The sequence below is a fragment of the Melanaphis sacchari genome, unplaced genomic scaffold, assembly GCF_002803265.2.
Source record: "Melanaphis sacchari strain LSU unplaced genomic scaffold, SCAv2.0 Contig0_pilon_pilon, whole genome shotgun sequence".
NCBI classification, from domain to species: domain Eukaryota; kingdom Metazoa; phylum Arthropoda; class Insecta; order Hemiptera; family Aphididae; genus Melanaphis; species Melanaphis sacchari.
In genome coordinates, this window is record NW_020270366.1 from 8973071 (window position 1) to 8985930 (window position 12860).

General features: G+C 24.9%; 1 protein-coding gene across 3 annotated transcripts in view; it reads left to right on the plus strand.

Annotated features, from left to right (window-relative positions):
• LOC112599310 (alkaline phosphatase-like) overlaps nt 1–12860 on the plus strand; it is a 222125-nt gene that overhangs the window by 44887 nt on the left and 164378 nt on the right. For all 3 annotated transcript variants that reach the window (XM_025346157.1, XM_025346165.1, XM_025346173.1), the window contains one exon: nt 471–694. In XM_025346157.1, the coding sequence (XP_025201942.1) occupies nt 471–694 (224 nt within the window). The remainder of the gene's footprint in view (nt 1–470; nt 695–12860) is intronic.

The window sequence follows — 12860 nt, forward strand, 5'->3', positions numbered from 1 at the left end:
TCCTTTGAACACATCAGTAGTAATTAAAAGTTCCAAAGACATAAAACTATAAATATTTTCACTAAATGTAAATAATCAACAACTTATGAATATATTAATTATGTAAAATTTACAGATAATAATTTAATAATATGTCATTCTAAACTTGATTTTTCTTAGATTTTTAATTAAAAAATGAATAAATTGTATAGATTAAATGAATCTATTAACTATAAATAAATCAATATACACCTTGTAGTAAATAAAACATTATGGACCCAACTAATAAGTCGATAATTTAGAAAATATCATAAAATAATATATTAATATTCAAAATATGGTATTATAGGGTTACATTGTTCTTATTGTGGATAAAAAAATAATAAGTACAGTAACTCGAGTATATAGGTACCGTTAATATACTCAATTTGAAATTAATTCATGTATGTAACAGCTGAATTATATTTTACTATAGATGAAAATTTTTTTAGGTCGCGACTATTGGTACGAAGAGGCTAGATCCGCGCTAAAAAAACGGTTGGCCAGCTACGAGGGTAAAATGGGAAGAGCGAAAAATGTGGTGTTTTTAGTCGGTGATGGAATGGGCGTGTCTACTTTGACCGCTTCAAGAATATTCAAGGGACAGAGACGGGGCAACCAAGGAGAAGAGGAGCAATTGATTTGGGATTCGTTTCCCGCTGTGGCAATGGCAAAGGTAGGGTGTTAGCCACATTATTTTAATAATATGATTAAAGTGTTCCATTTCTAGAACTTTTTTGGGTATATGTGTGTAAAAAAAATAAAAGTTAAAAAAATACTACCCAAATATTTTTTATTCATTCATTACTCATATCAATCCATGTTGTAGATAATATATGTAGAGTTAAAACAATAAAGTATAGTTTAAACTACTTACCAAATACATTACTTGTATTTTTGGAATTTAAAACATTTAAAACTCGAGAAAATCCTTAAAATCCTTCCTTCAAACTATAATTTGACACGTTCAGTAGATTATTAAATTTTCATGTACAAAAAAAATTAATCTCTTTATATTCATTTATTTATTTTATAATTTATCTCATTTATCATTTAGATTGCTTAATTTCAATAATATTATAATAATTGCATAAGTAATCAATTTATTAAACTTAAATTTAAAAAAAAAAAGAAGAATTTTCATAAATCTCATTCTTAAAGTTAAGTTCAAATTTCTGTAAAAATTTAACTACGAATAATTTATTGTTTCTCTTACATACGTATATATGCACATACGATAATTTTTATGTTTATATATATATAAAGATATATATATATATATGTGTGTGTATTAGAACAAATGATCAATTAAATAACAATATTTATAACTGTTAAATGTCGTTTTTGTGTAACATATTTTGTAAAAATAAAAACAAATAACCAAAATTTAATTTAAAAATAGATTGACTAAAATAAATCAAAGCTTATGATTCAAATTTCAAACCACTAATCATTGACAAAAATAAATATGTTGTTAATTTTATCAATAACCAATAAGTTAAATTATTTCTAATATTAAATTATATATTGTATAAAATGTGTACTATTTTTTTGATAAACTAATACGTTGGCATAATATATGATATTATTTAAAATGTATTTAAAAAAAAATCCATCTAAATTTTTTAAGATTTTAAAAATAGTCTAAATATTTTTAAATTTTCTTTGAATATACAGAATATTAATTCACATATAGCCAAAAATATTAAAATTCTAAGAAACATTTTATTTTTAATTACAATATCGTTTTAAGAAAAATAATTATTTATTGTTTAAACATCCATTTTTTTTCAAAATTTAGGTTAAAAATAAGTATAAATGAATAGTGGTCATGTATGTTTGTTCTTTTTAAGCTACATACTGTAAAAACTACATACATTAAATAAAAAAAGAGGTCGATAAAAAACTGAAAATTTCAATATTTTAAATCTATAAATGCTCAAATAGCGCCAGGTCATGCATAATATCGAAATATATAAAATGTTTGGTAAAAAATTTTAAAAAGTTAATCTTTTTAAATTTGACAAAAAATTATATTTTTTTTAAACCCGATTTTTTAAGTAGGGAATAATGTATTTTACTTAAGTATAAAATTAAAAATAGATTTATAACCATTATACTCAAATATAAATTTCAAATTAAAAACTAGCACATACATTATTTGTATATATCTATGTTTTATAATTAAGTAATTATATGAGTTTAGTACGTTAGAAAATCATGTTAAATTACAAAAATAATCTGCTTCTATTTACTTAGGTATTAAAAAATATACTTTTTAAAGAAAACACATTTTATGAAACAATATTATTATAATTAATCGTATATTATGATAACAACTTGACTTTTTCATTAACCAAAATTATTTTGGATTTGAAATATTAAGATATTACATTGTTCTATTTTTTTTTTTTTTTTTTTTTTATCAAATATAAATTGATTTTTTTCACTGAATTAATTTTCAATTGTTGTTTTAAAATTAATTAATTAAAAAAAAAAAAAAAAACTGCCTTAATATTGTATAGTTTTAGTTTTTCAGTATCAAAATCAATTAAAACGATTTAAATAAAAATAAATTGTATTCAAGTTTAAGTGTATATTCATGTTTTTTTTTTTATTCATTTAAACTTTGTTATATTATTAGTTTCAACATTTAGGTTATAGTATTAAAGGTACAAAAATAAAAAAAACAATAGTTATTATAATATTATATAGCAAGGTTAAATTATTTACCCTATATGGTTAAACAAGAACAATAAGATAGTATACATATTGCATTTAATATAATATACAGATATATAGTATAATATTCATTTGTTAAGATGAGAATAAATTTCGGATATCAAAGAAGATGTTGGAAAATGTATAAATTGACAATAAGTGAGTGCCCTTTAGAAATATGTTAAGGTAGTTTAAAAAGAGGTAAAATAGTTAAAATTAAATACTAGGGTTATTAGTGTTTCTTAATGAGAGCTGTATAATTTAGTTGTACATTTAATTAATATATTAAGATCATTATAGGGATTAATAACAAATACATTAGGTATATAATGTCTAATAAAATCTATAAAGCGACTAATTTAAGTATAGTAAAAAGTGATTTTTTTTAAAAAAAGTGGTCATTGTTAAATCTGATATTTTAGATATTTTATCAAACAAATATAATATAATATTTATTATTAATTTCAGTTAATTGAAAAATTCTTTGTGTAATAATAAAGATAATCAAATTTTTATTAATTCATAAAAAGTATATATAGCTAAATTAGATTTTCTAACTTTTAAAATAATTTATCTCTAGCGATGTAAACTTCTTTTTTTTAATATGCTGATGTTATCTTTGGTAATTTAAAGAAAACTTTACTGTATAATATATATATATATATATATTGAACAATAATCATTATAAAACTAATCAAAACTACAGTTTAGTTGTAATAACTTAAAGATAATTTTAAAAATTAAAAAGTTACAATTAAAAAATGATTGTTTATATATATATATATTATATATACATATTATATAGTTCTGTATCTATAAATTAAACAAAATTAAAACAAGATAATTTTATGTGTGATTCCTTGAGGCAGTAACATTTATTTAAATGTATTATATGAATTACATTTTTAAAAATTAAATCAAGATATCTTTGAAAAATTGAATGAATTATTCAAACTTTTTATAATAAATAGAAACAATTTGAAGACGATTTTTTCCATACAAACATTTAGGACATTGATTCTATGGTTTTTATTTAAATATTGTTTACTAAAAAATAAATAAAACCCTTTTAAAATATATTCTTAAACTTCTAAAATTCTAAATAATATTAATATATTATGATATATAAAAAAAATATACACATATAATATATTATATATTTAGTTGTTTTTGAAAATCAATGATAAAATATTACGTATTTACATATTTCTTCCAATTATACAAAAGTTTACACAACTACAGTTGGGTTGTTAGTATTTACATATGGTATTCAGTTTATTTCTGTAAATCCTTTCTCTTGTATTTATTAAAACATATAACTATGATTTAAACTTTTTTTTCACATTTCCCTATCACCAGTTTAGTTTTAAATTGGTTGCAAACATTTTTGAATTCGTAAAATATTTTAAACAAATAAACTATACATTTAATGATGAAAAAAATTTTTAATGATTATTTAAATTATTTTATTGTAAATATATGTAACAGAATTATGCGTTTTTAAATTAAAGAATGCTAGCAATAATTATGTAATTTAATGTCAACCTTTTAATTAACTTTAGAATGGTAAGCAAAATTTAAATTACATAGATATACAATATAATACAAGATGAATACCTAAAACACAATATACTTAAACCTCAAGTATATAATATATTTTTGTCCAATATGGTGTTCTACAACAGATCATATATTTATTTTTTTTTCATAAAAGGTAACAGAATAATGGTGTCATCTGTTTAAGATTTTAAGATGACGTCATAATAATACTCGTTTGATGTAAATATTAACGTACATATTTTATTTTTATGATCATTAGTTATTTTATTTTATTTGGATGTACTTATATTATAATTTAAAAAACAAATTATTTATTAACATTATTTTAAATTTAACTCTGAATAATGTATAAATTAAAATTTGTTATATCCTATGTCATTAAATGGAGTTGTAAAATAATTATTATTGTTATACCTTTAAAATATTTCAAATATGTTATAGAAAAAAACAATATTTATTTTAAAAACGCTTTTGTTAACTTTTTATTTTATTCCTTTTTCGAATTTACGTATATTTGAAACTATTTATAAATCACTGTGAAGTTATTTTTTCTAAAATTTTCGGGGTTGAATTAAAAATTGATTTTGTTTGTTAGTTTACTAATCTTAACCAATTATATTAAATAATTATTTTAACTAAAATAACCTTTTTAGATATAATATATAGTTATTTTTTCTTTTAAACTGCTGCTCCGTTAACAATTTCCTTCAGAACTTTTTTATGTGGCATTCAAATTATTAAAAATTTTCTATATAGAAAAGTAAATTCAAACTTAAGTTTAAATTTAAAGATAAATAATTATTTTAAAATTATTATAACGAGTTCTATAACTTAACATAATTATGATGAAGTTTAATAAAGCAATCCTAGTTGAGTTTCCAACATGTACATATGTTTACATCTGAATTTTTTTCAGATGACTTAACGTAAAGGAAGTAGAGTTCCATAAATATTTAATTGAATAAAATATGGTAATTTTATATGTGTATTTATCATGTCAATGGCCTAGTATAATCTAGTAAATTACTTATTTCAAACAAACATAATATACAACAAAATTCAAAAAGCATAAAACCTGAAATATATTTCTATAAAATACATGACGTTTAAATTCTATACCTTGAAAATATTCATCAAAGAATGGAACACGCATACTAGCGTCCCTTCAAGCTTTTATATGGTCCAAAAAAAAATGGTAAAAAAACAAAAATCAGATAAATTCGAAAATCGTATCTATATTTTATATTAAACTCAATTTGCATTAAAAATTATACCTTAGACGTATTTTCATCTTATTTTAATCTCCTTTCCCTACTTCTCCACTTCCATAGGCACCTACCTCGATAATACCATTACGTCATGGCTTGCTTGACGTATCAACAATTTCATGCGTTTGGATCCTGAGTAAAATAGAAATAAGCCACTCGAGTATAATATTGACGTCATAATTATTCTATTATATTTTATTCGACTGAACTCTCCTAAGTACAGCTCGAAGCATACGATGTTATCTCGAATACTCGTTAAATGCTTTTGCTTGAGATAATAATATTAGCACCTTCGGCTTTATTACAACAACAACAACAACAACAACAACAACAACAATAATTATAATAATAATAATAATAATAATAATTGTCATTATACCGCGTTTACAGTTACGGGTGGTGTTTGTAAAACATCGTAGTTACGACTGACGGTGGGTGCGGTACCCGGCACTACCATACCTACTACTAATAACACTGCGTTACCAATAACACTGCACGATTTGCTTTCGGGTGGTGCGTTCAGGACTGTCGTAGCATTAGCAGATGCACACACTGGCTTCCGTCGTTGTGGGTGATCGCGAGCGGGTGTACAGTTCGAATATTAATTTCTCGTCGTACCCGCTAGCCCACATCGCCGGTCGCCGCCGATACGAACGCACACGCGTCACAAAGTTTTCACGTGCCACCGACGCGCATTTTTAAACACACACACACACACACATACATCGTTTTGTATAATAAACGAGTGTTGCCGGCGTGCAGGTCTCTCGGGATTTCCCTACCAGTACGGAGGTCCACCGCTGAGCTAACATACGAGACTTTGGCGGCGACCGGAATTTATTATTGGTCCGGCGGCCGACGGTCACGTACGTCATGCCGTCTCCGTTTATAAAGCGTAAAAGTATTATTAGGTATATACAGCAGTGCCAGACGCCGGCCTCGCTGCCACCCCTATCGAGTATCCTTCTACCCCTAACGCACACCCGTACACGATTACACGTACGCCCGAAATTACTTTACCGACGACGACGACGACAACGGCTCGTACACGCGATTTTAATAATAGTGTATATAATATTTTCACTCGTATCGATACCGCTGGTCGCTGGCGTGTATTGTGCACTGCGCGACGTGTTCGAGTATATATGGCCAAAGTTTAACCGACATCCCGTTTCTTAAACCACACTCTTATGTTATATTTATATATATATATGATATTGTGTTATTGCGAACAATACAGCCATAATACGGTCGATAAACGCCACAATAAGATTGTCGTAAAATAATGTGAAGAAACCGCGTTATTGTCACGCGGGCGACCGCGTCGTTAACGATTTTTTAAACGGAAAATAGGTAACGTTATCGACGTGAAACGTCAAAATTCGTTCTTAGAATAAAATTATTCACAAATGCCTACTGTTTTTTACTGTTATACCTATTTATGTGATTTATGATGGTGGGGGGGATGTAAATTTTCTTTATTATTACCAATATCCAGATGATTCGTCCGAACAGTCGACGTATCACCGCAAAATATCATCCAGATCAAAACTTTTTAGTTTTTATTCAGTGTAGTGAGTTTTATTTTTAGACAAATATATTACACGCGTTAGTTATAAGTTTCAAAATATTATCTACACCAAAAAAAAAAGTCTATTACGACCATTATACAATATCAGATTTCAAGTATAAATTATCTTTTTTATATTGAAATATTGGGAATGGATTTTTAGAACTAATCGGTTATTTAATAGTTTTTATTTAGTTATAATCAAACTAATATTGTTTTATCTATATTATATATATGTATATAACTGATAGATACGATAGATAATAACTTGTCAACAAGAAATTCAATTATTACTATAAAATAATAAAATATAAATATTTGTTTTGTATAAATATTTAAAATGTTTAAACTGAATAAAGTAATTAACATTAACTTACATGTTAATGTAGTTTTTCTTTCTTATTTGAATAACTATTAATTTTAATTTTGTTGTTTATAATATATTATGGTATGTTTTTGTGCATGCATACCACTACTGCTTTACGGAATAATAATTAACTGTATACTTCTGGTACATAAATAAAATAAAGTATATCTCTTTCATCTCCTTTATGAAAATAATTTAATTTAGCTGATTTTTATTTTTTTTTAAGAAAAAATACATCTTATTTGGTATTAATTTGCAAGTGGCTATCACAAAAATAGTTTGAAAAAACTTAAGATAAACCGTTAATTTTAAAATAGACTATTTTAGAATCAATGATTAAACTTTCTTTTTATAATTTTCTAAAATAATTATATAATGTATTTCGCTTAGAAATATCAAGGTACGACTTAATCATACAAAAATAATGCTTTAAATATTATAATTGATAACCGCTAACTTGTAATTTTTTTTTTACTTAATAAGAGTGGTTTTATATTTAAATTTTATAAATTCATTAGTCTTAATTTTGGTATAATTTTAATGACATTGATAACCATTTTTATCACAACCTTAATTAACAAATTTTTACTATTTATTCATATTATTAAGTTCAATGTTTATGTACGTATTCAAATTAAAAATTTTTATTTTTATTAGACAATTGGTTATAATAGAGTATCAAAGTAAATCTGCAAAACCTATTATGAATAATAATAAAACAAAAAATATATGTTTCAAAGAATGAAGAATGTTCTAGGATAAACTTGAATTTTCTAACATAAAAATATAATATATTATGTAAACATTTTATTTTATTTTTTTTTATTGATTATAATTCTAAAAATATATACTTACGTAAAGTTTAACTGTAACTTTTAGAAATATAATTTTGTCGATAGCATGCAGACAATAATTTATATTGAATCATTATTAATGATCAATTGATTTTTTAAATATTAAAATTGAATATTATAAATTATAAATCAGTTGATGCATACAATAATAATATTTGAATATTAAACTTTTTTTTTTATTTTAATAATAATTGTTTAAAAAAAAATAGAAGAGATTAAGCGACTGAGAGTTTTATTGGCATATTGTATTGTCAGTTATAATTCACCAACAGTACCCTAACTTAAATACTGTCAACAGTGGCCTGTAGTGTTCTATTGTACTTAAAATGTATTGTTTATTTTCGTTTTTATGAATCCATTTATTAAAACCACATCATGATTAAGTTTTCTTTATCAAATCTCCGCAAAGTTTACATTTAGTAATAATTGTTTAGGTTTTAGGAAAAGCAAATAATTTATTCTATATCTGTATATATATTGAGGTGAATGCCTCCAATCGGATAACTATTTGTTAAATATTGACGTGACGATAAATAAAGAATATTAGTGTTCAGTAATATTTTGTATTTTTAAATACATACAGAGTAAATTATTGTTGATTATAAGTATTGTTTTATACTTAATTGTTATTTATTACAATACAAAAAGTTGTCATGGCATTTTGAGTTTCAAAGTTATCCAACACTTTTGCAACTACACATTTTTGATGTACATTTAGCTTTGCAATTGCACTTCGGAAAATATTTTCCACAGCTCATTGTATTTCTATGCATGTTCATCCTCCATGGCCTAATTTTACACGAGTATCGCGTAAAATGTCATATAACTCATCATTTTTCGCGTAATAAATAATTTTAGACTCATTTCCGTCCAATGAGACGATGGGTTTATTGCAAGAAATTATTTCTATGACATCATATCGTTTCAACAATGTATGTTGGTATAATGTGTTTTTTTTTGCCTTTGAACTTACACACTTCATTCACATATTTATAGTATTTTTCTTTGTAAAAAATATAGAAATTGTCTTCTCATTTTGTTATTATTATTTAGTTATATTCATCATAAAATACTTTTCTTATATTTTCCATTTAATTTCTATTCTTATGGAGTTAACGATATTATGCCGTACGAACATTGAATGAGTAATATGCGTCGAAAAAACGTATCTACGTCGTCAAGGAATAAAAACAATCAGAACATAATCTACAGATATTAATTATCTAAAATATGGTGGTCAATGTTATCAATAACCGGTCATTATCAACATTCACTGGTAAATGATGGTATATTATTATTTGTTTTAAACAAAAATATCGTTGTATATCAAAATTCACCAATTATAATCATTCAATTCAACATATACATTAACTATATTATAAGTATATCCATATATTTACGGGATTTTTGTTTATAAAGAATATAAATTCTTGCATATATTTTTTCATAATTTTAAATGTCTTCAAAACGTACATCTATTGTATTTTCTCTCACTATATGAAAATAACACAAATTAAAAATAAGACCAATCTATAATAATATTTAATGTTTGTGTACTCGTAATAGTATATATAAAAAAAAAATAATAAATGGGTAGGTTATAGAAAAAAGGTAATATGTGAAAGAAATTTTTAACTACAATTATTGTTTATTAGAAGAAAGATATGACCGCGATAATAGTAATATGATTTTTTTTTATACGTAATAATAACGAAGTAACGAACCGATAATAATTGGAAAAGATGGTCCCATATCAAAGTTTTTTTATTTTTTATTTTTTGTATATTTATCAGACATTTTTATTCCTAATTTTATTTTCTATATATATATTATTATTTTTTTTTATTGATCTTATTTTAAGCTCGGCAACTAAGGTCATTAGCTGTAAATAGAAATAGTAGGTTTTTTTGTATAAGGTTTGCTTGTGAAATATGTTTTGTAAGGTTTTAACACGTATGTGTATATGTGTATGCGCATACTATGTCACTTAAAACCCGGGTGGTCACCCATCCGAGAGCTAGCGACGCCGGCTAATACTTGACCTTAAAAGTTAGAACACATCAGTGGCTGAGGTCAACCACCAGGCCATTTTTTTATAATTATAAGAGGATATTATACTAATTTTTAACTTAATTATTCTAATATGTACATACAATTATTTTTGTGAATGTATTGGTTTATATAAATCTGGTTGGTTTAACTTAAAAACAATTGGGTGAGTTTTAACGATTTGTTTTTAAAAATGTTTCTTATGACTATAGAAATTACATAGGTTGTCATATGAATAAAACTAACTGTATTTTACTGTATGATATTTAAAATATAATATGATCGACCAGCTTGTTTTAATTTTTTTTAGGGTTCCGTACTTCAAAAGAAAAAAAACGGAACCCTTATAACATCACTTTGTTGTCCGTCCGTCCGTCCGTCTGTCAAGAGCGTTTTTCTCAGGAACGCGTGGAGGTATCAAACTGAAATTTGTATATGATACTCAGGTCTACTGTCCCTGGAAGCTGTAGAAAAATCAACCTTCTAAGCCAACGCAATCAAAAGATACAGCCATTTAGGTCGCAAATTTCCGCAAATTTTCGAAACTCGCACGGGAATCAAAACCTACAGGGTACTTCCTGTGAACTTAGAATCTTGAAGTTTCGTACGAAGTCACGTCTTATAGTACAGATATAGGAAAAATTACGAAAACCGTAAATTTTTAGTTTCATCATATAAAAAAAAAATATTTTTGAAAAATATTTTTGACAATTTTGAAAATTTCAAAGTTACTACTCCTTATCTCATGAACGCGATGAGGTATTAAATTAAAATTCATACTAAATACTTAAGTCTATAATACCTTTAAACTGTAACAAAATCAAACTTTTATGTCAACGCAATCGAAAGAAATAATAACAATTTAAGCCGCATATTTTCAAACTCGCGACTACTTGCGAGGGAATTAAAACCTTCTCTGTAAACGATATTTGATGTTTATTGAAAAAATACAGCCGTAAAAATAAAAAAAACTTTTACTTATATACCTACAGGTTTGTACGGAACCCTCGGTGCGCGAGTCCAACTCGCACTTGCCCGGTTTTTTTTTTTTAATCTTTAAAAACATTTTTTTACATGGCATTGTTGAAATTATTATTTATATTGTTTATTTTAAATATAATAAAATATATTAAATTCCTAAACTCACGAATTTACGTATAAGGCGACCAAAATTTAGAAAAATACTTAACTACTTTGCTTAAAATTGGTGATAGGTTTATTTCTGAAATTGATCCTGTTAAAGCTAATATAAACAGTAGTTTGTAAACTTAAATTATTTTATTGATAAATACTTATATATATACATATATTAATCAGTTACTAGAATGACACTGATTTACTTTGTGAGCGTATTATAGTAATAACAAAAAAAAAAAAAAATAAAAAATCAGACTGTATAGGAAATCAACAATACAGTTTCACAAAAAAATACCACTGAATATATTACGTACAAATCGTCAGATACAATAATAAAAATAGATGAAGTAATTCACTATTCGATTGAGTTTCTGAATTCATTCAACCCTTCAATCCTATCTCCACATGAACTAACAATGAAAATTGGCAGCCTTATAATGCTACTAAACTACCGTGGCTTTGAAACGGTACAACACTAAAGTTCATGCTCCGACTGAACGATAAACCTTCCAAACTTGATATTGCACAATGTCAATCATGTTATAGACCAAGAGAAAAATATATAGCGTTTGACACTTTTAGAATTTACCTATGAAACTGACACCAATATTAACCCAAAAAAGGCATCTGGGTTCGATCAGTTCATCTCATGTATACTTAAAAAACTGCTAAAGAAGGCCATTTTCTTTTGATATATGTATATAACGTACTCTTATGATTAGAATGTGCTCAGATCATTTGAAAAAATGCTCAAGTAATCATGTTATCAAACCAAGGTAAGCCACAAAAACCAATTATCTGGTACAAACCAATAACGCTTCTGTCAAGCATGTTAAAGCTCTTTAAAAAATTATACTTAATCATTTAAAACCATTTTTAGAAGAAATACATCTCATACTAAACCACTAGATTGTATTTTAAAACAAAAATTCAATAATAGATCAAATTAATCATGTTACAAATATAATTAACTGGGATAAAAAAGATGAAATGTAAAGTATTTTTAGTAGTAGCTCAAGATTTCGATTATTTTTTATTGTTTATAAATTAAGAGAACAACTTCTACACACATGGTGGCACTTTAATAAATCAATATAAATAGGTAGTAAGAAATATTACTGATAACTAAGTGCACGTTAATATTTTAATTTACACTAAATCTAAAATTTCCTAGTATTTATTATTGAATCACATGATAATCCCACAAAAATATTCAACTAAAAATTAAATATATTGGTTGGTAATTTATGTGTTTTTTTTTTTTTTTTGAATTTAGTATGAATTAATATTATTGCATACTTATAAATTAAATACCA